The sequence below is a fragment of the Belonocnema kinseyi genome, chromosome 6, assembly GCF_010883055.1.
Source record: "Belonocnema kinseyi isolate 2016_QV_RU_SX_M_011 chromosome 6, B_treatae_v1, whole genome shotgun sequence".
Classification (NCBI taxonomy): Eukaryota; Metazoa; Arthropoda; class Insecta; order Hymenoptera; family Cynipidae; genus Belonocnema; species Belonocnema kinseyi.
Genome location: NC_046662.1, coordinates 20,689,915 through 20,714,786, shown reverse-complemented (window position 1 = coordinate 20,714,786; position 24,872 = coordinate 20,689,915). Strand labels below are relative to the sequence as shown.

The following is a 24,872-nucleotide window of genomic DNA, read 5'->3' as shown; positions in this document are numbered from 1 at the left end:
ATTTCCCGTGTGATTCAAATACTGTATTTTCAAATATAGTGGGATATTTAAAATTAAACGGGGATGTTTTATCGAGAATAGGAAAAAAAGAGAATTTGAGAAAAAGGGGAAAACAAGGGAATAACGGAAAATCTTGTTAATGTTTGATATCTTGTAAAATCATCTGAAATCTTTGAAAACTTGTGAAATCTTGAAATCTCATAAACAGTCAAAAATCAAGTGGTTAAGAATGAGAATTATGAACCTACCGCCTCCATGTTATTCATCGCTTGTATAGCCATTTGAGGATCGAGACTCGTCATCGCTTCTATTTTCCGATCAAGATCATCGTCCTTCGGACGAGCCAAGTTCTGCACATTCGATGAAATAGGGTTCAACAATTTTGGCGGAGAAATTGGAATTATTCTGAAAATAGTGGTGGAATTTAAAATAAAACTTTAGAGAAGAAAAAAACTGAAATATATTTAAAGAATTTTTCGTTTTATACTGACTGATTTGGAGGTAAATTGATATTATGAACAGGATCATTCAAATCGTCGAGACTCGGTTCCAGAAGTTTAGGATTTCGGCACTTGACCGGTGCGCTTGATTCTATTCTTTGAAGAAGCTCCATATCCAGTCCAAATGGACCAGTTTTCATCTGAATTTGAGGCTTGGTTGGCATCTGCGGTGGAGAAGTTCTAATGAACATTCTGAAATAAAGACAAATAAGTCAAGTCAGGGTGTCTACTCAAATCCTGGAAGAAAATTCCCTGATAATTCCAAGTTTTTTCCAGGTTTCTCAAGTTTTTCCCAGGTATCATTTTTCACAGTACGGAGCCATTCAAATATTTTGTATTTTTTTAAAATAATGAACCAGAATATGTATACAGTTTCGCGTATTTTTAATAAATAACGCTTTTATTCTTCAGTTTTTAAGGATTCAATTATTATGTTTCATTTAAAAAGCGTTGAAAACGTATATTACGATATATTCTTAAATATATATGCACCATCGATTAATTAAATAATTAAGTAATGCTAAAAACATTGCAATTAGTTTCTTGAATTTGTCTCTAAAGTACGAAATAGTTGAATTTCAACTGAAAAATATCAATTTTTAACCGAATAGTTGAATTTTGAACTAAAAAAAATCAGTATTCAACCAAAAATGAAATAATTACATTTTCAGCTGAAATGTAATTGAATTTAAATTTTAAATTTAATTTTGAATTTTTAATTTAAAAAGACAGACTTTTAACCAAATAGTTGGATTTTGATTTAAAAAAAAAAAAACAATTTTCATCATGAAAGGTAATAGTTACATTTACAGTTTTAAAAAAATATTTTAACCAAACTGATGAATTTCTAACGAAAATGATAAATCTATAACTGTAATAGTTGCATTATCCACTATAAAGATGAATTTTAATCAAATAGTTTAGTTTTTAACTAAAAAATATTAATTTTCAACCAAAAATGGAATAATTATCATTTTTTTCTAATACTAGTTACATCCTTCGAACAAAGTGATGAATTTTTAACTAAAGTGACTAATCGTCAACTGGAATAGTTGATTTTTAAAACAAAAATATAAACTTTTAACCAAGAAAATTAAGTTTTCTACGAAAAAATACGATTTTCCAACTAAAAAATAGAATTTTTCGAACAAAAATTGAATGGTTAAATATTAAAAAAAAAAAAACATTTTTCAACAAAATAGTTAAAGTTTCAATTGTAATAATTAAATTCTCTGTAAACAAATGAACTATCAGCCATAAGAAAAAAACAAATTATCAACAAAAGAGCCCAGTTTTCAATCAAATAAATGAATTACCAATTAAAATGATGAACATTCAACTACAAAATTAGTTTTTTACAAAAGAGTTTAACTTTTAAACAAGTAATAACATTTCCATTCCGGGATAGATTAATTCTGAACGAAAAATGTAGTAGTTGATTTTTATAGCAAAAAAGATTTTAATTTTTAATCGAAAAATGTTTAATTCAATAAAAAAATACGACTTTTTAACATGAGTTAAATTTTTAACTATGAAAGATTTTTCTGTCAAGGAAGAGAAAATATTGCCAACAAACTGGTAAATTTCCCACAAAATATATGCAGTTTCAAAGAGTGTTTCGAAGTGTATTTTCAACTAAAATTGATCAATTTTCAAACAAAAATAGAATATTTAAATTTTCAGTTAAAAAAATTAATTGCAAACAGAAAAAACCGAGTTTTAAACAAAATAATTAAATAAGGTAATATAAAGCTACTTTCACAAATGAAGAATCATTCTTACTGAATTTTATATCACAATTTAAAAAAAATTAATCAAATAAAGCAGTAGAATTCAACCAGAAAATACGAATTTTCAACGAAGAAATATTTTCCAGTCAAGAAAGATTTTTTTAACCAAACTGATGAATTTTTAAGCAAAAAATGAATTTCTAAACAAGAGGATTAATTTTCTACATAAAACGATGAATTTTCAACTAAAAAATAAATTTTTAACCAAAAATTAAATAGTTAATCTTTCTGTTAAAAAATTATTTATCAGCCAAGATAAAAAAGAATTTTCAACAAAATGGTTACTTTTTAACCGAATTGATGAGTCTTCAATAGAATGATGAATCTCCAACAGAAGTGGTTAAATTTTAAACAAAATACATGCATTTTCATCCAAAGAAGATAAATTTTCGACCAAAAATAGAATACTTAGATTTTTGGCTTATAAAAACTAATTTTTAACAACAACAAAAAAACGAATTTTTAACAAAACAGTTTTTCAACCAAAGTCAACCAGGTCAAGGAATCAAATTTTTCCAGGTCTTCTTTTCTCACAACAAATAATAAAATAACCGTTTGTTACAAATTTTAAAAAATGAGCCGATTAATTATTTATTGACCAACAATTTCTAAAGAAAGCAGAACGATACATAAACAAATGCTCAATTTTTTACGAACATAAGTTGTCTTTGTGAAATCTGTGGGAGTATTTTTTAATCTTTGTAAAGTCTTTGATGTATTTTATATCTTTAAAATGTTTAGAAATCTTTTAAAGTATTTAAAATCTTTATAAAATCTTTAAATTTCTGTAAAATCTTTGAGAAATCTTTTAAAATCTTAAAATTGCTGTAAAATCTTTTAAATTATTTGAAATCTGTATGAAATCTTGGAAATATTTGTGAAATATTTCTTTTATCTTTTAAATGTATTCAAATCTTTAAAATCTAGTGTAATTTCTGTGAAATCCTTTGAAATCCTTATGGATTGTCTTAAACATTTGTGAAATCTTTTGTATTCGTTTAAAATCACTGGAATATTTGAACTGTTGGTAAAGTCTTTTAAAATCTTCTAAACAATTTGAAATTGTTTAACATCTTTAAAATTTTTGCAATCTATGAAATCTAGAGTACTGTTCCCCTTTTGAAATCTTTCTGAAACTTTTTGTATTTGTTTGAAATCATTGAAACATTCAAAATCGATTTGAAAATCTTTCTTTAATCTTTGAAATATTTTTAAATCTTTCAAATCTGGTGTACTTTTAAAAATCTTGAACATTCTTGAAATCTATGGAAATCACTGGAATATTTGAAATCTTTGTGTAATCTTTTGGAATCTTCAAAAAAGTTTGACATCGTTTAAAATATTTCATTGTTTTTAAATCTTTCAAATCTGGTGTACTTTTTGAAATCTTCAACATTCTTGAAATCTTTTGAAATTCCTATGAATTCTTTGAACTATTTGTGAAGTATTCATGGAATCTTTTTTATTCGTTGAAATCACTGGAATATTTTAAAACTTTGTGAAATCTTTTAAATTAAAAACTTATAGAATTATTCACAATATCAAAGTATATTCATTGCAATCTATAAAACAATTGGTACAGTCTACAAAAAGTGATTATATTTCGATAAATAAAAAACTTTTAGTAGCAAGATTTCTTCTAAACGAGATGTTTATTTCATAATAGACTAAAAGATTTAAACTCCTCTTCGCATTCCAATAAAAGAACTGTTTTAAAAGCAAAAAAGCAAATTCAAGATTATCTTGAAAAATTCAATTAGATTTCCAGGTTTTCAAAGTTTTCAAGGTCGCTAGACACCCTGTTTTAATTTAAACGATGAAACTTTTTTTTTAAATATAAATTTTCAACAAAAAAATATGTTTCAGAGAAGAGAAAGAAGAAATTTCAATCAAACTGTTAAATTTTCATTTAAAAAGACAAATTTTCATACAGAAAGATAAGATTTTCCATCAAAATAGTTCAATTTTCAACTAAAATTATGAATCTTTAACCAAGAAAGGTGAGTTTTCAACAACACAGTTGAATCTTCAAACAGAACAGATTAATTTTTAAATAAAAAAGATGAACTGTCTACTAAAGGAGATGAATTTTCAAATTAAATACAAACTTTCAACAAAGAAGTTTAATTTTATACCAAGAAGGATTTTTCCGGCAAGAAAGAGAAAATATCTAAACCAAATTAGTTGAATTTTCAATCGAATTTCTCGTGTTCTAAAATAAATATAAAAAATAAAAATTCCCTGACAATTCCAGGTTTCGACAATAGGATATATATTCCTTAAAAGATCTCACCGTTCGTTTGGAACTTCATTCTCCTGCTCTTCTTCAATTTCTTCCTCGAAGTCGTCATCAATCACTTCTACGACTGGAATAGGAGGAACAGGATCTCTTTCCCTCGGTGGGGCGATTTGACTAGCTGAAGCTGATTTTACAGGTCGATTTTTAGAAGCCCTCTTTATCCTCTCATCCAGTAGGGACTGATCTTTTTCAGAAATATTCCCAACGAGTTTGTAGACCTTCTCTCCCTCGAGGAAATAGGCTTGCACGATGCAGTTCAAGGCTGCGTTACGGACAGAATTGTCTCGATCGGCTATCTGTTTCGCGACTTCTTTCAAAGCCATGGAAGGCGACGGCTGGCAAACCGACACTCCATAGTTTTCTATCAACGATCCTAACTGATCAAGGCACTCTGAAAGGAAAGAAATAATGAAAGTTTAAATTTAAATCTGACTGCAATCTTGATCCCAGGCTAATCCAGAAAATATTGTTCTGCAATGAATCTATTGAAGATAAAAAGGTGATAAATTTCACTTTAATTGTATTTTTCAGTTATAGTGTTCGCATTTATTAAAAATCTGAAAGCACGTTTATATTTTGGTACGTGCATAAATTACGTAAGTTTGAGTAAAATTTTCGTTAAAGACTCATCTTTTTAGGTTGAAAATTAACTTTTTTGTATGGAAAATTCATCCTTTTGTCTTGGAAATTCTAGTCTGTGGTAAAAAATTCAACTGTTTTATATAAGATTCGTTTTTTATTGAAAATTAATTTTTTTAATTGAAAATTTAACTGTACCACATTTGGTTAAAAATTAGTTTTTTAGTTTAGATTGAAATTTAACTTTATGTTGAAACTTCATATTTTCCGATTGAAAAATCAACTATTTTGTATAAAAAAAAAACAACTTTATGAAAGAAAATTTTTTTGTTTTAGTTTTTTTAATTGCAATTTTTTTATTTTTTAAATAAAAAATTGAAATAATCCTTTTTTCATTAAAAATGGATTTTTCTAATTTAGAAGTTCAACTATTTGGTTCAAAATTTATGTGATTTGTTGAAATTCGTATTTTTTGGTAGAAAACTAATCTTTTTGGTTGAAAATTCAACTGTTTTATATCCGATTTTTTTTATTGTAAATTAATTTTTTTAATTGTAAATTTAACCATCCCATTTTTTGTTAGAAATTCGTTTTTTAGTTAGGACTGAAATTTAACTTCATGTTGAAACTTCATAATTTCGGATTGAAAAATCAACTATTATGTAAAAAAAAAAATCAACTATATGAAAGAAATTGACCATTTATTATTTCTTAAACACAAAATTGAAATATTCCCTTTTTCATTAAAAATTGATTTTCTGAATTTAGAAGTTCAACTATTTGGTTGAAAATTTATGTGGTTTGTTGAAAGTCGTCTTTTTTGGTAGAAAACTAATCTTTTTGGTTGAAAATTCAACTTTTTTGCATCGAAAAATCATCTTTTGGTCTTGAAAATTCTACTATCTTTTTAACTTAAAATGTAACTATTTGATTGAAAATTAATTTGGTATTCAAACTTCATATTTTCAGGTTGAAAATTAAACTGTTTTTTGTAAAAAATTCAAATATATGGAAGAAAACTGAATTATTTTGTAGAATATAAATTTTTTTTTAACTAAAAATAAATTTTTTTATTGAAGACTTAAATATTCTGTTTTTGATCAAAACTTGATTTTCATAGTTTAGAAATTCAACTTTTTGGTTAAAAATTGAAGTCGTTTGTTGAAATTCTAAATTATTGAAATATTTAATTGAACTATTTGATTAAAAATTAACATTAAATTTGTAAAAAAAAGCGCTTCTCTGAATTGGAAATAATTGCTTTTCAATTGAAATTAAACTATTCCCTTTTTTGTTAAAAAGTGATATTTTTTAGATAAAAAAAAAATATTATTTGGTTAAAAATTCAACACCTTGGTTGAAAGTTGAACTACTTTCTTAAAAATTATTTTTGTGGCTGAAGATGCAATTCTACTATGTAAAAATTCTACAATATTGAAAATTAATTTTTTTAATGTAAAATTTAACTATTCCATTTTTGGTTGAAAATTCATTTTTTAGTTTAGAAATCCAACTATTTAGTTGAAATTTTATGCAGTTTGTTGGAAAACATGCTTATTTTTATAGAAAATTATTCTTCTTGGTTAAAAATTGAAACATTTCGTTAAAAATTTATTTATTTTGTTGCAAATTTCTTTTTTGGGGTAAAAACCAATTTTTTAACTCAATATGTAACTATTTGATTGAAACTTAACTTTGTGTAGATACTTCATATTTTTTGGTTGAAAAAACAATTATTATGTATAAAAAATTAAACTATGTGGAAGAAAATTGAAGTGTTTTGTATAAGATTCGTTTTTTTTTTGTTTTTTTTCTTGTAAATTGAAAATGATTTGTTCAAATGAAAATTTAAGCATTCTATTTTTCGTTAAAAATTTGTTTTTTAGTTTATAAATTTAACTATTTGGTTGAAAATTTATGTGTTATTTTGAAATTAGTATTTTTTTCTTGGTAGAAACCTAATCTTTTTGGTTAAAAATTCAACTACTAACTTATTTATTTTGTTGAAAATGTATTTTTTGGGTTAACTTAATTTTTAAAATGTAACTATACATTTTATTAAAAATTCATTTCATTCTTAAAATTTCGTATTTAAAAAAAGTCAACTACTTTGTATTAGAATTTCGTCATTTTGTCTTTGAAATTCAACAGTTTGGTAGAAAGTTCAACTATTTTAACATAACATTTTTGTTTAAAAATTAATCTGATTAATTTAAAGATTCAGCTATTTTGTTGAAAATTCTTCTTTTTTTTTGTAAAAAATGAATCTTGGTGCTTGAAAATTCAACTATTCGGTTAAACTTTCGTCTGTTTCAGGAAAAATAACCTGCTTTGTCGAAAATGCAGGTATTTTTATAAAAATGTATGTATTTTATTGAGAATTCGTCTTTTGTAGAAGAAAATTAATTTTCCTGGTGAAGTTCATCTTTTTAGCATAAAAAACCCCACTATTTGATACAAAATGTATGTACTTTGTTGAAAATTCATCTTTTTTTATTTGAAAATTCTACATTTTGGATGAGATTTTTTTGTCTTTTTTGATTGAAAACTCTTTCTTTATTGAGGAGTAAATTATTTTGTTAAGAATTCTTCTTTTTTTCTGTTCAATTAAACTACTTTTTATTAAAAATGACAATCTTGCCTTGGTTAAAATATCAACTACTATACTTTTTGTTGTGAATCCACTCTTTTAGTTGAAAAATTAGAACTGCCGAAAATAATTTGGCCGACATAAATTAAGTTAGATATCGGGTTGGATCAAAACTTACAAATCCCAAAAAAGGGGGTACCCGATTTAAAATTTCAGAGTACAAAATAAAATAATAAAAATAAGGTCTGATAATTAGGGGGCTCAAACTTATCAAGGAAATTGAGAGGCCTTCGGTACTTCATGTACCTGAAACATATTCTCAAATTCTAAATTTGATCCGCCCTTGCTCGTGATTAAAAAGATTTACCTGTCCTTTGTCGCGCATTTTTGGATTTTAGGCCCTCCATCGTATACATGAATAGTTTACTAACTGGGTAGACTAAAGCTATTTGTTTAAATAGTGCCCGAACACCATTACGAACAGTGTCCTTCGGGTCTCCTATCTGTAAAAAAAAGAAGAATTAAGTTGATTTTAGGACATTTTCTCATTCCGAGTTTTCAGAATTTTGTTACAGAATTTCGGAAAGTACCTTAATAATGAGGTACGGAATGAAGGAAGCAGCCTCGTGCTCCTGCATGTGATACTGATCTTCTATCAGAAGGTTAAATACAGCTTGTAAATATTCCAATCCCTTTAATAATACTGATGGGTTGGTGTCGAAGAATCTCAGCGTGAGCCACTTGAGTATTAAGTCCAGATTAGATACCAGAGCCTTATTATTTCCCGGAAGATCCTGTAAAGAATCAAGTATTAAAAACAGGGTGTCTAGCCAAATTTCGTTTTCAAATTCCCGGATTTTCCGGATCACAGTTAAAGCTTTTTACGTGTTTCCCTTGATTAAACAATTTAGCGCGTTATTTGTTTAAACAAAATTAATATACTTTTATTAAAATCAGTATGAGTTTACCAATAGGACTCGTTTAAACAAGACGAACGTTTGATTTTAAATGAGCAATTATAAATCAAATATTGAAGAATTAACAACTTCAAATTGAATTGCTTCAAATAGAAAGCCTTAAATCGTTAAAATTTCTCAGAGTGAGAAACTTAAGCTTTGAAAGAATTTTAATTTTTTTAATTTTTAATAGGTAAGTAAATTTCTTTAATTTTTATTAATAAATAACAATTGAAAAATTGTTCAAAATTTAGAAACTTATTGATTCATTGTTTAATTTAGGAAATTCAAAACGATAACATGAATTTATATTTTTTAACCAGAAAGTTTTCAACGGTTCAATTGATAAGAGTCTCAAATTGCCTAGTTTAACGACATTTAATTAAAAATTCTTCAAAATTTTGAGAGCTTCCATTCTATACGGGTAAATAACGTTTCAAAGAATTAAAGAACGTTTCAATTAATCATTTGTTTGGCTTCAATTTTAAAAGTTGAAAAATCAAAAGAGTTCTACTTTTAGTGCTTTAATTTGCAATTCAGTTTTGATTTGATTACTTCAAATGAAAAAAATTTTCGATTCTTAAATTTCGATGAAAATGAAAAATTTGTTGTGATCCGGGAAATGAAAACAGTTTTATGAAATAAGAATAGAACAGACCTCACAGTCCCTATGTGATAAAATATAGGGACCAATGGTTACTTTTTGTCACGCCCATAGGTCATTTTTTCGCGCTCAAAGGGAAATTCAGGATAAATTCAGAATATTTCAGAACCATTCAAGTTATATTCAAAAGAATTCAATTGAATTGGAAAAAATGTTAATTAATTTTTTTTAAATTGCTTTTTCGTGAAACTGGAATGAATTTAGAGGAATTTAAGATAAAAGAGAAGAATTTGACGAAATTCATAAAAATTCAAATTGAATTTAAAAAAATGAGTTTAAAACAATTTGAAAATATGAAAAATGTTCAATGAATTCAGTAACTTTTAAACAAGCATAGAAACATTCAAGGGAATTCAAAGAATGTGATGAAGTGCCTAAGAATTACGGATGATGTTAATAGAATTCAGGATGAATTGAATAAAAACTTTTAAAAATTCAAAAAAAGTTACTGTATTAAGTAGAATTAAGTGAATTCAGAAGGATTCAAGTAAATTGACAAAATTCAAGAGAATTCAGGGTGAATTCTACAAAATTCAAATCTCTTCAAACCTTTGAAACCCTACTAATTTCTAATACAAGAAATAACTAATGACTACAAAACAATTCAAGATAAATTCAAAATAATTCAAATAAATTTAAACAATTTTCAGATTCGAAAAAATTTTGAGTGAATTTAGAGAAATTAAAAAAAAAATAAAAGATTTAGATAAAATTCATAAAAAATCAGCCTTAATTTAAAAAGCTATTAGGCGAATTTAAAAAAATTTTAAATATGGAAAAATTAATTGAATTGAGTAGAATTGAGTGAATTTAGAAGAATTCAAGAGAATTTAAAAGGATTTTGGATAAATTAACAAGAATCCAGAGTGAATTCCAAATAATTTGCAAAGAATATTTTAAAATCTCTTAAAATCTTCGAAACCCTAAGAAATCTCTCATGTCTTGTGAAATAGTCCTTGAAATTCAATAAAATATTAAAATCCCTTAAAATGACTGAAACCCTTGGAAATTCCTTCAAATTGTGTAAATCTCTTAAAAATGCATTGGAATCATTTACAATGCCTTAATATATTTCATTCTTTGAAAGCCTTCAAACTACTGAAATACATACAAAAAATGGCTGGGAACCTTTAAAAATCTCCTAAAATATTTCGAATCCTTCGATATCTTTTGAAAGCACTTGAGACTTTTTAAAGCCCTTGAAAACACCTGAGAATGTTTTACAATACCCTCAAGTGTTTCAAATTCTTTTAAATCACATTAAATTACTGAAATCAATAGAAATTTCATTTTAATCTTTTAAAAGAACCCCAATTGTTTAAAATTCTTTAAACTCGTTTACAAAATTTTAAAGCTCTTGAAAATGCCAAGGAATTTGAAGAAAGTACCAGGGTGGCCGTTTTAATCGAAGAAAAAAATTGCAGGTCATTTCACGGTTTTTTCCCGGTTCGCAAACATTGCTCACATTCAATGAAATTTAAAAAATCGAAATCTATTCTAAACATTTTTCCATTTAAAGCAATAAACAACAAATTAAATTTACCCGTATGAAGTGGAAGGTACTAACACTTTTCAATTGAAATTTTTTAATGAAATGCAGATAAACTGCAAAATTTAAAAATTTTTTATAAATTATAAAGATAAAAGATTCAGATTAAATTCCAAAAATATAAATCCACGTTAATATTTCCAATACTCTAAATTAAAGAATCAAGCAATGAACTTTAAAAATGGTCAAAATTATATTTTTGTAAGTAATCTTAAACTAGACAAATTAAAAAATTAAAAATAATTTTTTTTTAATTTAACAATTTTTTAAATTAGAAGTTAAATTATTTTCATTTTAAATAGTTTAATCATCCTTCAAAAATTTACCAAATTTATTTAAAACATTGAGAAATCTAGAAGTGCTTTTATATTTTTTCAAATTTAAAATCATTTTTGAAATTTTTTCGAAACGTTTAAATGTATTTTTTAATGAATTGCATTTTTCCTACAACTTTTCGAAAATACTGCAAATTTAAAAAAAAATCCTTAAAATTTGAATTTATAAATAACAATAGGAATTTAAAACAAAATGTAGATTTTCGAAAATTCCAACCAAGAAATTTAGAAACTTTTTAATAATTTTGAAAGGCTTAAAAAGAATAAAAATATTTTCTTAAGATTCCTAGGAAAATTGAAAATGATTTTTCATTTTGAAAAATTATTGCAACAGAAAATTTAAAAAGATTTTAAAAGATTTCCATAATGATCAAAACAGAACCTGCAAGATTTTAAGGATCTTTTTTTTTAATTTACAGGATTATCCAAAAGTTGTAGGAAAAATTTGGTTGATTTGAAAATATATTTAGAAGTTCTAAACAAAAATGTTAACACACTTCTTTTTAATTACTTGAAGACATTTCAAGTTTTTAATTAATTTTGAATCTTTTCAAAACTATGAAATATCTCTTGAAATTACTCAAGTTGAAAAGATCTTCGAAATTCTGCAGATTCAAAGCTTTCTATGTAAAACAATTCAGTTTCAAATTGTTTACTTTTACATATATTTGTGTTCACTTTACTCTTCTTAAATGACCAATGCAATTTTTTAATGGCTAAGAAAACTAATAAAAATATTATATTAATAAATTTATTTACTCAATTTAATATAAAAAATAACATAAAGGAAGACCTAAAACTTTGATCTAAAAATATTTGATTGATGAATCATTAAAATTGTTATTTAAAAATAAAATTATCGGAATAAATTATATTATATTAATCTCAATTCGTATTAAGACTTTCGTATTCAAACAGTTACAATCTGGAAATTCTCAAATTTTTAACGGATTTAGAATTGTTTTGTCAAATCAATTATTGTTCAGTTTTTTATACTTTAATTATTTACAATCCCGGTCTCAGAAAATTCCGGGTCCAGCGGCCACCCCGAGTACGATGAAATATTTCAAATCGTTTGATCATCTTATCAATTGATCCTCAAAATCAAACAAATTAAAACTTGTTTAAGTTAAAAAAGGAATCCATTGAATTAGGTAGAATAGAGTAAATTAAGAGAAATCCAAGTGAATTAAAAAAATTCAAGAGAATTCCAAAGAATTCAGAGTAAATTTCAAATCCACTATAATGTTATAAAATCCCATGAAATTTTCTATGACATTTTCTGAAATCATGGAAAATGTATAAAAATACAATGAGTTTTAAAAACCCTTAAAATACTTGAAATACTTAGAAATATTTTTTAATATTTTAAAACCTCATATGCCCTGTAAAATCGTTCAATATCTCCAGAAATTCTAAAAAAAAATGTCTTCTATAATATTTCAAAAGCTTTAAAATCACTTCAAATTCATGAAAGCAACACAAAAAAATTCCTTGGAATCTTTTATAATCCCCTCAAATACTTTAAATTAAAAACAACTGAAAATGCCTTAGAAGTTTTAAAAATACCCTAAAATCTTGAAAACCCCTTTAAATTATTGAATCCTATTAAAAAACTTCTGGGATCCTTTATAAATAACCTGAAATATTTCAGACTTTAAGATAATAAAAAAATAGGTATAGACCTGAAATGAATAGTGACCAACCCACGAATTAATTTATTTAATAAAGTGACTAATGTGCTATTTTCATTTGAAGCAGTGACTAACAGTGACTGTTTGGCATCCCATATTATTTTTTTTTAAAGTTACTTCTTACAGAAATTCTCTGAATTTTCCTTTTTTTTGTGCCTAACTCAAACAGGGTACCCATATGGAACACATCTTGAAAATAGGGTACTTTAGGGACCTTAACTGAATATAGGGTTCAAAAGGAGATATACGGACCGGTATGTGTGGCTATTAGAAGAACAAATCTCTAAATACCTCTGTCAATGACTCGATGGCCTTGAGATGATACCGGAAATCCGCATGGAACATGTTAGCCGTCAGAGACTTATTAACATTAGCAGTTGACATAAGCTCCTTCAACAAATCCACAAACTCCTCTCTCGGTGTGGTAAAGTTCCACTTCAAAACCTTCAGTTTCTGTTCATCAATCACCCTCTGGTGCTTTAGATTATTGACCGCCAAGAGCGGACTAGAATCAACTTCCTCCTCCTTCTTCCTCGCACTGCTCGGCTTTGCCGAACCGCCTCCTTTCGGTTTCACAATCGCCTTCGCCGCCTTATTCGCCCCGCCACTCTTAACCGTCTTCTGAGTATTTTCCTCCGGCGCCTTCTTCGTCGGCAAAGGCTTGATCGGCATATTCGACCGCGCCTTATCCAAAATCGTCAACACCACAGTCTTCGAACCCGGCTTCAGTTTCTCCGTTTGCCTCGCTATCAGCTCATACGAGAGTTGAATCATGAAACCCAAAGCAGCCTCTTGTGCGTTTTTCCTCACATCCGAATTCCGATCCTCCAGATTGCTGAATAAAATTGGCAAGCAGACAGTCAGTTCCTCCTTCGGAATTTGCTTCGGTGGTACTAGAGGCAACGATTGAGCCAGCCAGGTCCACAATTCAGAACGAAGAGCAGGAGATCCAGATTTCAAAGCATCTCCGACCATTTCCCCATCGAAGAAATCTTTGTATCCACACTGATCCGTCCAAGTGTTAATGCAAGAAATAGCAGCTGTCCTAATCCAGCTTTTCGAGTCTCCAAGACACTGAATGAAGCCAGGGAAGAGAGCCCGAATGTGTTGCTTAATGGGAGCACCCATGGATGTTGCCAAGAGTTCACAGACTCCCAAAGCCGTCTGAGCAATCTTGCTGTTGCTATCCTTCAAACATTGAGCGAGCCACTGTGGAAGTTCACCAATTGACGGCTTGATAGACTTCACCTCGTTCAGAATATTCGTGATCTTCTGCAATCCTTCATTGCGAACCTTCCAGTTCTTATCAGTCAACTCGTTGTAGAGACTCTCAGTTATGTGACCACTGATATCAACTCGCGGCACATGATCAAGATCTTGATTCGCAACGGGCTTTTCTCTCTCCTCGACTTCCTCATCAACCGGTTCTGGGGCTTTGCCTCTCTTCCCTTTAGCACCTCGTGTCGGAATCGGTGCCGATTCTCCGCTTCGCTTCTCACACTCCTGCTCGATTTGCTGCTTCAAGGCTGGCTTCTCACTGTCGAAGTAGTTGAGAAGATTCCTTCCCATAAATAAGTACATGCTTCCGACTAAATTGATCGCTGCACTTCGAACTGCTGGATTTGTAGCCGCGATTGCTTTCTTCGCACTGTCCAGCAGAGCGCTCGAGTTATTTGGACAACCAAACTCCATCAAGGCTTTGGACATCCAAGCGAGACTCTCCTGTTGAACCTTTGGATTCTTTTGATTAAAAGCGAAAGTAATGACTTCGGTCGCCACTTGATCAAAACTCGTCGCCTCTGCAATTGCAGTCAGGGTTTCCCCAGCAATCGTACTGTTTTTCACATCACCGAGTTTCTCTGTAATGTCCATCACGCAATACTCGGTAACGGTGCTTGTAAATGGGTAACTTTCGGCGAGCAGCTTCACAGTCTCTATCCGGAGCTTGAGAACCTGGAAATTCGTGTCCTTAAAGCCAGGCTTCTTGGCTACAATGCGCACGACAACTTGGGATGTTATTTCAGGGTCCAGGCCTTTAACGATTTCATGAAGCTGTTCAACAGCTGCCAATCGAGTCTTCCAGTTGGTGTCAACGAGGCCAGAGATCACGTCGTTGGGGAGAACCTGAGCTGCAATTTCGTCTACTTCCTCGGGTGTTAAATTCCTCTCTGATTGTGGCTTTGACTGAGATTTCTTCGCTCCAGAATTCGCGGATGAATCGGATGCCTTCTTTGCGGGTCTTTTATTAGTTGTCGAGGTTGGTCGCTTGGGTTTTGATGGTTCCTTATCCTTGACTGGAGAACCAATCTTGGAAGGAGCAGTCTGAGGTCGCGGGGTCTTTTTCGCCGCCGGGGTCTTGACGAGAATCACTGCTTTTTCAGAGCATTCTTTTATCTTTGCCATTTTTAGATTATCGAGATCTGCGAGGAACGGCAAGAGGGCCTTTTCTCCGACGAGTTTCATGGCTGTGCCGAGAGCATCTGCGGAATTGTCTCGAACGAGAGGATCTGGTTCATTTAGGGTTTTCAAGAGACTGGCTGTGTAAGCCTTCAACAGCTTTTTGTTCAAACTCGCTGGTGGGGTTTTAGTGAAGCAACGGGCCAAAAATGCTGCTGTCTCGGCCTTCACTGCAGGGTTTTTATTCTCCAAGGCGGCGATTACATCTTCCAGGATGACGTCGATGGTAATACTGAGATAAATAGCGTCAGAGCATTCGCGAAGTACCTGGACGACGTTTTGTTTCTTCTCGCGAAACTTTTCGAGAACTGTGGGAAGACAAGCAGAGGCGTAGGGTGTGAAGAACTTCTTCAGACCATTTGCTAAGCCAGTGAGACATTTTCCAGCGAAAGCGACTATTAGTACGTTGGAGTCCTTTGCTATCAACTGTAAAGAAAATAATATTAAACGGAGGCTACAATTGCAAACTTTAGCCAGATGAGATCGAGATCTGAAAAGTACTTCATAATCAGAGAATGAAACGGATGCAAAATATCACTTGTGACATTTACCTTACGTCACAGGCAAGTTTTTTCTTTTTTTAAAGGTATCATCTATGATACTGCTATCAGTAATTCTGATTTTTATTGAGGGTTTCTACTCAAATCCTGGAAAAAAATTCCCTGACAATTCCATGGGGTTTTCCAGATGTCTTAGATTTTTCCAGATATAATTTTCAATACAAAAAATATGACTTTCTAACCAAATATGGAAAATATCAAATTAATAGTTGAATTATCAACTTGAAAAAGATCAATTTTCAGCCCAATAGTTGAATTTTGAACTGGAAAATATCAGTTTTGAACCAAAAATGTAATAGTTAAATTTTCAGTAAAAAAAAATAATTTTCCACAACAACTATTATTAAACCAAAGTGATCAATTTTTAACTGAAATAATAAATACTAAACTGAAACAGATTAATTTTAAAACAAAAAGATGCATTTTTAACAGAAGAGTTTAAGTTTCAATCAAAAAATATTCTGATTTTTAATCAAAAATAATTCAATTAAACCAAAAAAGAATTTTTATCTAAGAAAGATTTTTCAATCCAGAGAGAAAAATTTGCAAACAATTTGTTGAATTTTCAAGAAAAAAACGAATTTTCAACTAAGAAGATTAATTTTCCACCTAAAAGAATGAATTTTCAACCAAATAAATGAATTTTCAAATAAAAATGATCAATTTTCTACTAGAAATTGAATAGTTAAATTTTTAGTTGAAAATGTTAGTTTCAAAACAAATACTTTCCAACAAAATAGTTAAATACAGAACATAACAATATTTTTCCAAGTGAAAAAGCATTGTCATCCAATTTTTAATTGCAGTTTTAACAAAAACTAAGCACACTGAAAAAATCCTTGATTTAAAAAAGAATTCCGTAACATTTACAAGTTTTTTCGAGGTATATAAAAATTCCCTGAAAATTCCAGGTTTTCCACGATTCCCGGGTAGGATAAACACCCTGTATAATTAATCAATTTTACGCTGTAAGTATTCGCACGTTTTCAGGGTGGTCGTTTCCCTGTCCACAAACATTTTTTGCCTTCAATGCAATTATAAAATTCGAACTCTAAACTTAAAAAATTTTCCATTTGAACTGATAAAAACTGAACTGCAAATAATTTTAAGCAATTGTAAGCTAGAAATATTAAACCTTAAACGATTACATTTTTATTATAAACTGAACACTTATTAAATTTAAAGTTGAATTATGTTCATTTTGAATAGTTTAAAAATTCTCAAAAAACTTCAAAATTTTTTTTTCAAAACCTTGAAACATCTACATTTTGTTTTAAATTGATTCAAATTTTTAATTAAGTTTGAAACATTTTTAAGACTTCTAAACATTGTTTAAAATAATACGAATTCTTCTTAATTTTTGTTTACATACTACAAAATAAAAAAATTTCCTTAAAATTAATGTTTAAAAGAAAAAGGCATCTTCAATTGTCCTAGGAATCTAAAGAAAATGTTTTCTATTCTTTTGAAGCGTTTCATAACTCGAATTTTTTCTAGGAATTGTATGTGTTCAATATTTATTATACATCAAAATTCCACAATTTTACTTCAAAATTAAATTTTTTCAAATAGGACAATAAAAGCTTTAACATTCAAACTTTAGTTTTTTATTTAGTTTTAAATATTTGATTTATAATTACTGAATTTGAATGAACAATAAAATATTTCTAAATATTAAACAATATTTATTTCTCTTAATTACAAAATTTCAAATTCTAGACTAAAAAAATATTTTAAATTTAATAAGACTTTAGTTATAAATATATTATTTTGAAGATATTTTTAAATTGAAAATATTTTATGAGGCTTAAATCGGGCGTTAACATTTGTTTAACTACTAAAACTTTTTAATTGAAATAGTTTAATTTTTAAAGTTAAAATCAGGAAATTGTTCAATTTTGAACTAATTGCGAATCGTTTTGTAAAATCAATTATTATTCACTTGTTACCCTCAATTTATAGTTCAATTTTAAAAATCATAATTTATATTCTCATTTGATAAGCTAAAAAGGTCTTTTATTCGAAATTGCCTATTTAAAACGCTTCTAATTTTTGAGTCTTTAAAACTGAATTTTTAAATTCTTTAAATGAAAAATGTACGATTAAAAATTAAAATCCAAAATGGAAAATTTGTAAGTCAAAGATGTTTAAATTACGCATTTTAAACCAAATGATATCATAATTGAAAAAGATAAAAATTCAACTGATTATTCAAATATGGTTGAAATTATATTTGAATAAAATGTTTTTTTTTCTTCTAAAAATTGGTTAAATTCCCGGTCAAAAAATAAATTCAATGTCATTTCAGGGTCTCATAAAATTCCCGATAATGTCCCGGTTTTCACGGTTTCCCGATCCGGCGGCCACCCTGTTTTGTAATCTTGCAAAATTGAAACATTTTGGTTTGAAATTTTCTACATTCTTTTCCGAAATCTTAGAAAATCATTTGCAAACTTTCTAAATATTTTACTTTAAATTAATTTATCCTGTAATCTTAATAAAATTTCAAGATAATATTTCAAGATTTGCAAAAATCTACATTTCGTTTATACTATGTCGGTGCCAGTAATTTTTTGGTTACAGCAACATTTCGTAAATGAAAATATTCCGAGTTTTTTCCAAAAAGTTTACTTTTCTCATAACTGTGAATGTGTTAGAAAGTGTACAAATTATATTCTCGTAGCAAAATGTTGAGAACAGAATTATTTTCCAATATTAAAAAACATTTATAATTAAAATATTCTCTTTTATCAAGAATGTTTAGAAACATTTTTATAAATTAATTCTATCATCAAATACAATTACTTATTTGAAATTTTTAATTAACTAAATTGAAGGTGCCGAAAATCCATTATCTTTGTCTTGAGAATCATTTAATAAAACCCCTTTTTGAATTAATCAATTGTCAGATTTAGTGATATCATCTGTATTGTAGAAAATAAATGTTATTGTTTGACCTACCTTTTTCAAAACTCGCACAACGTCTCCATAGTCACCACTTTCCAGTTTTGGATTTACTAGGAGATTCTGCAAGCTATCGAGAGCTTCTTTTCGCTCTTGCCATTTTTTGGATTCTACCTTGTCAAAGAAATCTTTAGGAAGCTTGGAAAGAATATCGACGGGATCAAGCAGCTCATAAGGATCAACCTCTGATGCAAAATCACCTTCGTCATCGTCTTTTTCATCTGCAAAGAGGTAAATAATTTATTTTATTGTAAAGATTATAAACTATAAATTGTCAATTGCTATCTATTAATTTTTTAAAGTACCATCTTCGTCGTCGCCCCCACCAGAATCGATAACGCGAGTTTCTTTCGGTTTTTGGGATTTCAAGTATCGAGTTGGCACAGCCTTTTGGTCTGACACTTTCTGAAATTCAGTGTCAAGTTCTGTAAGTTGCAGAGGCTTCAAAGTATTCAATTGTTGCTTCAAGGGAGCTCCTATCCATCTGAAAATGCATTTAGATTTTTATTAGTAGATGGTATCTACTAGAGTGGCTCAAAAACACTTTTTTTTCTTTAGCGGACAACGATCCCCCAATTTCATTCCAATTCCGAAAAAGGAAATTCCCTAATTTTTTTTTAATGGTTTTGGCTTGAAATTTCCCATGTTAAATGCATGGGGAAAAATCATTTTTTTAGCATTTGGAATAATTTTTTATTGTTTGGGAAAATGTGACAGGAAAGTATAGAGGCCTGTAGAAAATTATTCAAGGAAGAATTTCATGTATCAGACATATGGGGTTGACTCCCCTAACACACTCCCACAAGACACTGAAAACTACCCTTAAAACCAAAAATGTCAATTCTTCATGAAATCGACCTTTTGAGCACTTTATTATCGTGTTTTTTTTACTTAAAATTATTTACATTGGTCTAATGAAATTTTTATCAACATTAGTTATTTAATTTTTAATTATTCAAACAAATGGAATTTGAATAACGTTTGTTTAAAAAAAAATTTTAATTAATAATTATTACTATTTATTTATTGAAATTTTTATTAACATTAGCTAATTAATTTCGTAATTGTTTAAACAAAATCCATTTGTTTAAATAATTTTTTTTCGAAAATGTGTTTTTTTTTCATGAAAATTATTACTGTTGGTCTAGTGGAATGTTTCACAATATTGGCTAATTAATTTGTAAATATGTAAACAAATTCCATTTGTTTAAAAAATGTTTTTTCTAAAAAATGTAAAATTAATGCGGGAATTATATTAAATGAAATTTAAAAAGTTTTAAACCACTCTAAATTCCTAACTTTTCAAGTAAAATATTGAATTTTAAACAATACAGATAAAGTTTTAACCAGATAGCTACATTTTTATCCAAAAAGATAATTTTGTATAACAAAATAAGATTGATAAACAAAACATATTAATTCTCAATCAAACAGTTGAATATTTAACTAAAAAAGATCATTTTTCAACCAAATAGTTCAATTTTAAACTAAAAACTATCATCTTTCAATCAAAAATGGAATATTTAAATTTAAAACGTAATTTTCCAGCAATAAGAAAAACAAATTTTCAACGAAAGTGACGAATTTGTAATCAAAGAGTTTAACTTGCAACTAAGTAGTTTTATTTTCAACCGAAGAGATTAATTTTCCAAAAAGAGGATTACTTTCCTACAATGAAAATACGCTTTTTCAAAAAATACATAAATTTTCAACGAAGCAGTCTAATTTTCATCTAAATAAGACTAATTTTCAACCGAATAATTAAATTTTTCAGTAAAAAGATTAATTTTCAACCAAAAATACTATAGTTTAAGGTTCAGGAGTCATAATTTTGGTTGAAAATTCATCAGTTTTGTTGAAAGCTAATTTTCTTAATACAAAACTGAACTATTTCGTTTTTGGGTAAAAATGGATATTTTTTAAAATTCAAATTCAAATATTTGGTTGAAAATTGGTCTTTTTTTAGTAAAACATTAACTTTTTCGTTGAAAATTAATCCTCTTGATTGAACATTAAAGTACTTGGTTGAAAGCAAGTTGAAATACTTTGTTAAAAGTATAATTTTATCACTTGCAGATCCATCTTTTTGGATGAAATTTTAACTATTTTTTTAGTTCATTTTTCTTTGTCTGAAAATACGTTTTTTTTTTTAATCTGAAAATATTACTATTGCAAGTTTGGTTAAAAATGTTTTTTTTTATAGTTCAAATTCAAATATTTTATTCAAAAGTTGCATTTTTTGGTAGAAATTTGATCTTATTGTTTGAAAAGAAGTTTAATTTTCTCCCAAAAAAGAAGACTTCACCTAAAAAGGATCATTTTTCAACCAAAAATTGAATGGTTAAACTTTGATATACAAAAAAAATTGATGTTCAATTTTAAACAAAAAAGATGATTTTTTCACTAGAATAATTGCATTTTCAACCAAGAAGATTAATTTCTGTCAAATAAGACCAATTTTCAACCAAGAGATGAACTTTTCACTAAAATGATGAAATATTTAACTGGAATAGTTACATTTTCAGTAAACAAATGAAATTTGAACCATGTAAAATAAATTTTCAAAAAATAGTTACATTTTTACAGAAAGGAATGAATTTTCAACTAAAATTATGAATCTTCAACTGGAGAAGTTGAATCGTTAACAACAACAAAAAAAGATTAATTTCTACCAAAAAAGACGAATTTTCAACTAAAAAGGATAATTTTGTAACAAAAAATGGAATAGTTAAATTTTTAATTTAAAAAATGTATGTTCAACCAAAAAAAATTAATTTTTAACAAAAGAGTTTAACACAGTTGAATTAAAAGAAAGACGACTTTTCAACATGAGTGGAATTTTCAAATAAGAATTATTTTTTAGTCAAGAGAAAAAAAATGCAAGAAAATTGTTGAATTTTTAACAAAGTGCAGGAATTTTCATGCAGATATTTGAATTTTCAAACAAAAATAATCAATTTTTCGATCGGAAATAGAATAGTTTTTCTCACCTGTAGGTTTCAATAGCAAGAGCCTTTCCTTCCTCACGTACAATTTTGTCACGGTCTTCCAGGAAAGCTGGGATTTTCTTAATCAGAGGTTTCACACTCACAACTTTCGGTCCGAACTCTCTGCAAAATAAATATTAGAAACTAATTATTAATACATAATTCGAGAATGAAATATATCTCGAAACAATTGAATAATTTACCTAAGGGCGAGAGTTATAGTTGAAATACAGGCAGAGACGATTTTTGGATTTTTCGCCTCAGTTCCTTTGAGTAATTCCTCTTGTACTGCCTCGTGTTTCTCGATTTCTATGTACATAAGTGTAACTTGAACGGCTAATTCCTTAGTTTTGGCTTTTGAAGCCGCCATGCACTTCGAAACTATTCCGCTCATAACATCGCCAACTGTCCTGGAAATTTTAGAAATGCAAATATAAAACGATTGCAGATTCAAAATAGTTTTAAACCTGAAAAGGTTCTACCCTGAGTATTCAAATTAAAATCCTTCACAATAAAATAATTTTAAGGTAGTTATCCTTCCAGAAGTCAGATAAACGAAAAAAATAATTTTCTATGATTATAAGAATCAAAATATAACTGATATCATTTCAAATTGCAAACATTATTTTTATGAAAAATGTTAAAATTAACAAAAAAAAACTTTACCAATTGTTTGTTCAATTGCATTTTTTCTGACCGTCGCTTCTTACCGAATTTTGAAAATGATTGCATTTTAATAAATGACGGCTATTTTTTTCGGGAAAACATTCTCTACAACTCTAATGTTTCCAATTTTGAAAGTAAATTTTTATATGACTGAAATCGTTAGAAGAATTTTTTCAAGAAAACATTTTTTAAACAAATAATTATATTTGAATATTATTTACTTATTTTAAAAATTGTAAACAGAGTTTTATAGAATGTTTACCCAGAAAATAGAAGCCGTCACTTATTAAAATGCAATCATTTTTCAAAAATTGGCAAGAAGCGACGGTCAGAAAAAAATCAATTGCAAAAAATAGGGTTAAAATTAATGTGTTTTTGTGTATATGTGAATTTAAAAAATTTTTCATACAAAATAATGTTTTTTATTTGAAATGACATCTGTTATAATATTTTGATTCTAAAAATCATAGAAAAACCTTTTTTCAGATATCTGACATTTGGCACAACTAGAATTGAAAAAAAGAATTGAAAAATTGAAAAACGAGAATTGAATTTCCAAGATATAAAATTGAACGTTTTAAAAAACATTTGATTCTAAAATCCAAAAAGACGCATTTTAAACCAAACAGTTGCCTTTAAAACCAAATATTTGTACTTTAAAGTAAAATAAATTAATTTTTAACAAAATAGTTGAATTTTCAACCAAATAGTTCAATTTTCATCCTAGAAAGATTATTTTTGAATCAAAAAGATACATTTTTTAATCCAAAAAATACGAATTTTCATAATGTACATGAATTCTGAACCAAATAGTTTGAATTTTAAACTAGAAGAGATCTATTTTCGACAAAAGTGGATTATTTAAATTTTTAGAACAGTAGTCCAACGTTCAACTAGGTAGTTGAATTTTCTATCAATAAAGATAAATTATTAACAAAAAATATTACAGTTGATATATCTACCAAAAAAAAGATAAATTTTCAACAACACGGTTAAATTTTCAAAAAAAAAAATAGAGTTTTTACTCTAAAAATTCGAATATTTTGGAAAACATTTGACTTTTACACCTGAAATGATGCATTTTCCAATAAACAGTTACCTTAACAACCAAATAGTTGAACTTTCATGAAAAAAGGATGGAATATTTAAACAAATAGTTGTTTTCAAAATTCAAAGTTTAATATTCAAACCAAAAAGACGAATTTTCAACACAAGAATTGAATGTTAAATCATGAATAATATTTCAGTTCAGATTAAAAAAAAAATAAAATAAAATTTGCAACGAATTAGCTGGATTTTTAACTGAATCTTCAATAAAAAAATCCAATAGTTGAATTATCAGTTAAAAAACTTTAACCAAATTATATAAAACCAAAGAAAATTTAAAGAAAACAGTAAAATTCTCAACCAAAGATTTAATAAAGAGAGTTCTTTCTAAAGAATTAAGAACAAAAAAATTCAACCACGTAGTTCAACTTTCAACTAGGTAGTTTAATTTTTCTACCAATAAAGGTAAATTATCTACAAAAAAAAAGTTGTAATTTTACATAAAAATAGTTAGATTCAACAAAAAAAACACCGATTCCGAACAACATAGTTGAATCCTCAACCAAAACCATTTGGTTTAATCAAATAATAGTTTGGCAGATTCAACCAAAAAATGTATTTAAATGAGTTCAGCACTTTCTTGAATCAATACGGTTAACGAAAAATTCAATAGTAGACACTTAAACCAAAAAAGATTTCAATTTCAAATAAACAATTGGATTCAACGACAAAGTCGAATTTTCAACAAAATAGTTGAGTTTTTAACCAAAAGATATTAAATCTAAACAAAAAATATAATAGTAGAATTTTTAATTAAAAAGCATAACAAATATAACATTTTTCGTTGAGAAATCTTGAATTCCCAACAAAAAATGTAATAGTTCAGATTTCAAACAAAAAGGATTTGTTTTTAAATTCAAAAACAGTGAAATTCAACAAAAAATGGCAAGGTTTCAACAAAAGAGTTTAAATAGGGGAGAGCGTAAGATATGTTTTATTATAAACTTACTTTCCAGCTACTGCAGCATTTTCTACAAAAGCCAAGACTGCCTCCAATCCTTTTTCCTGGGCCGGCACATTACTGTCTATCACAAATTTTTTTACGAGTCCAACAAATTTGTTGAACTCGGGAGACTTTTCGTCGTCGATGCAGCGAAAAGACTTCGCGCATTCTTCGTAACCGTGTAACCGGGCTTTCCATGACTGTAATTATTGTAAATTTATTAATAAAAATT

General features: G+C 27.8%; 1 protein-coding gene across 1 annotated transcript in view; it reads right to left on the bottom strand.

Moving 5' to 3' along the window:
- LOC117174070 (protein mini spindles) overlaps positions 1-24,872 on the bottom strand; it is a 44,849-nt gene that overhangs the window by 16,595 nt on the left and 3,382 nt on the right. Inside the window, exons 3-13 of the mRNA XM_033362733.1 lie at positions 24,647-24,840; positions 22,128-22,334; positions 21,928-22,047; positions 19,243-19,421; positions 18,935-19,158; positions 13,248-15,839; positions 8,349-8,552; positions 8,126-8,261; positions 4,584-4,980; positions 492-692; positions 249-405 (exon numbers count right to left, since the gene is read on the bottom strand). Of these exons, the coding sequence (XP_033218624.1) occupies positions 249-405; positions 492-692; positions 4,584-4,980; positions 8,126-8,261; positions 8,349-8,552; positions 13,248-15,839; positions 18,935-19,158; positions 19,243-19,421; positions 21,928-22,047; positions 22,128-22,334; positions 24,647-24,840 (4,611 nt within the window). The remainder of the gene's footprint in view (positions 1-248; positions 406-491; positions 693-4,583; positions 4,981-8,125; positions 8,262-8,348; positions 8,553-13,247; positions 15,840-18,934; positions 19,159-19,242; positions 19,422-21,927; positions 22,048-22,127; positions 22,335-24,646; positions 24,841-24,872) is intronic.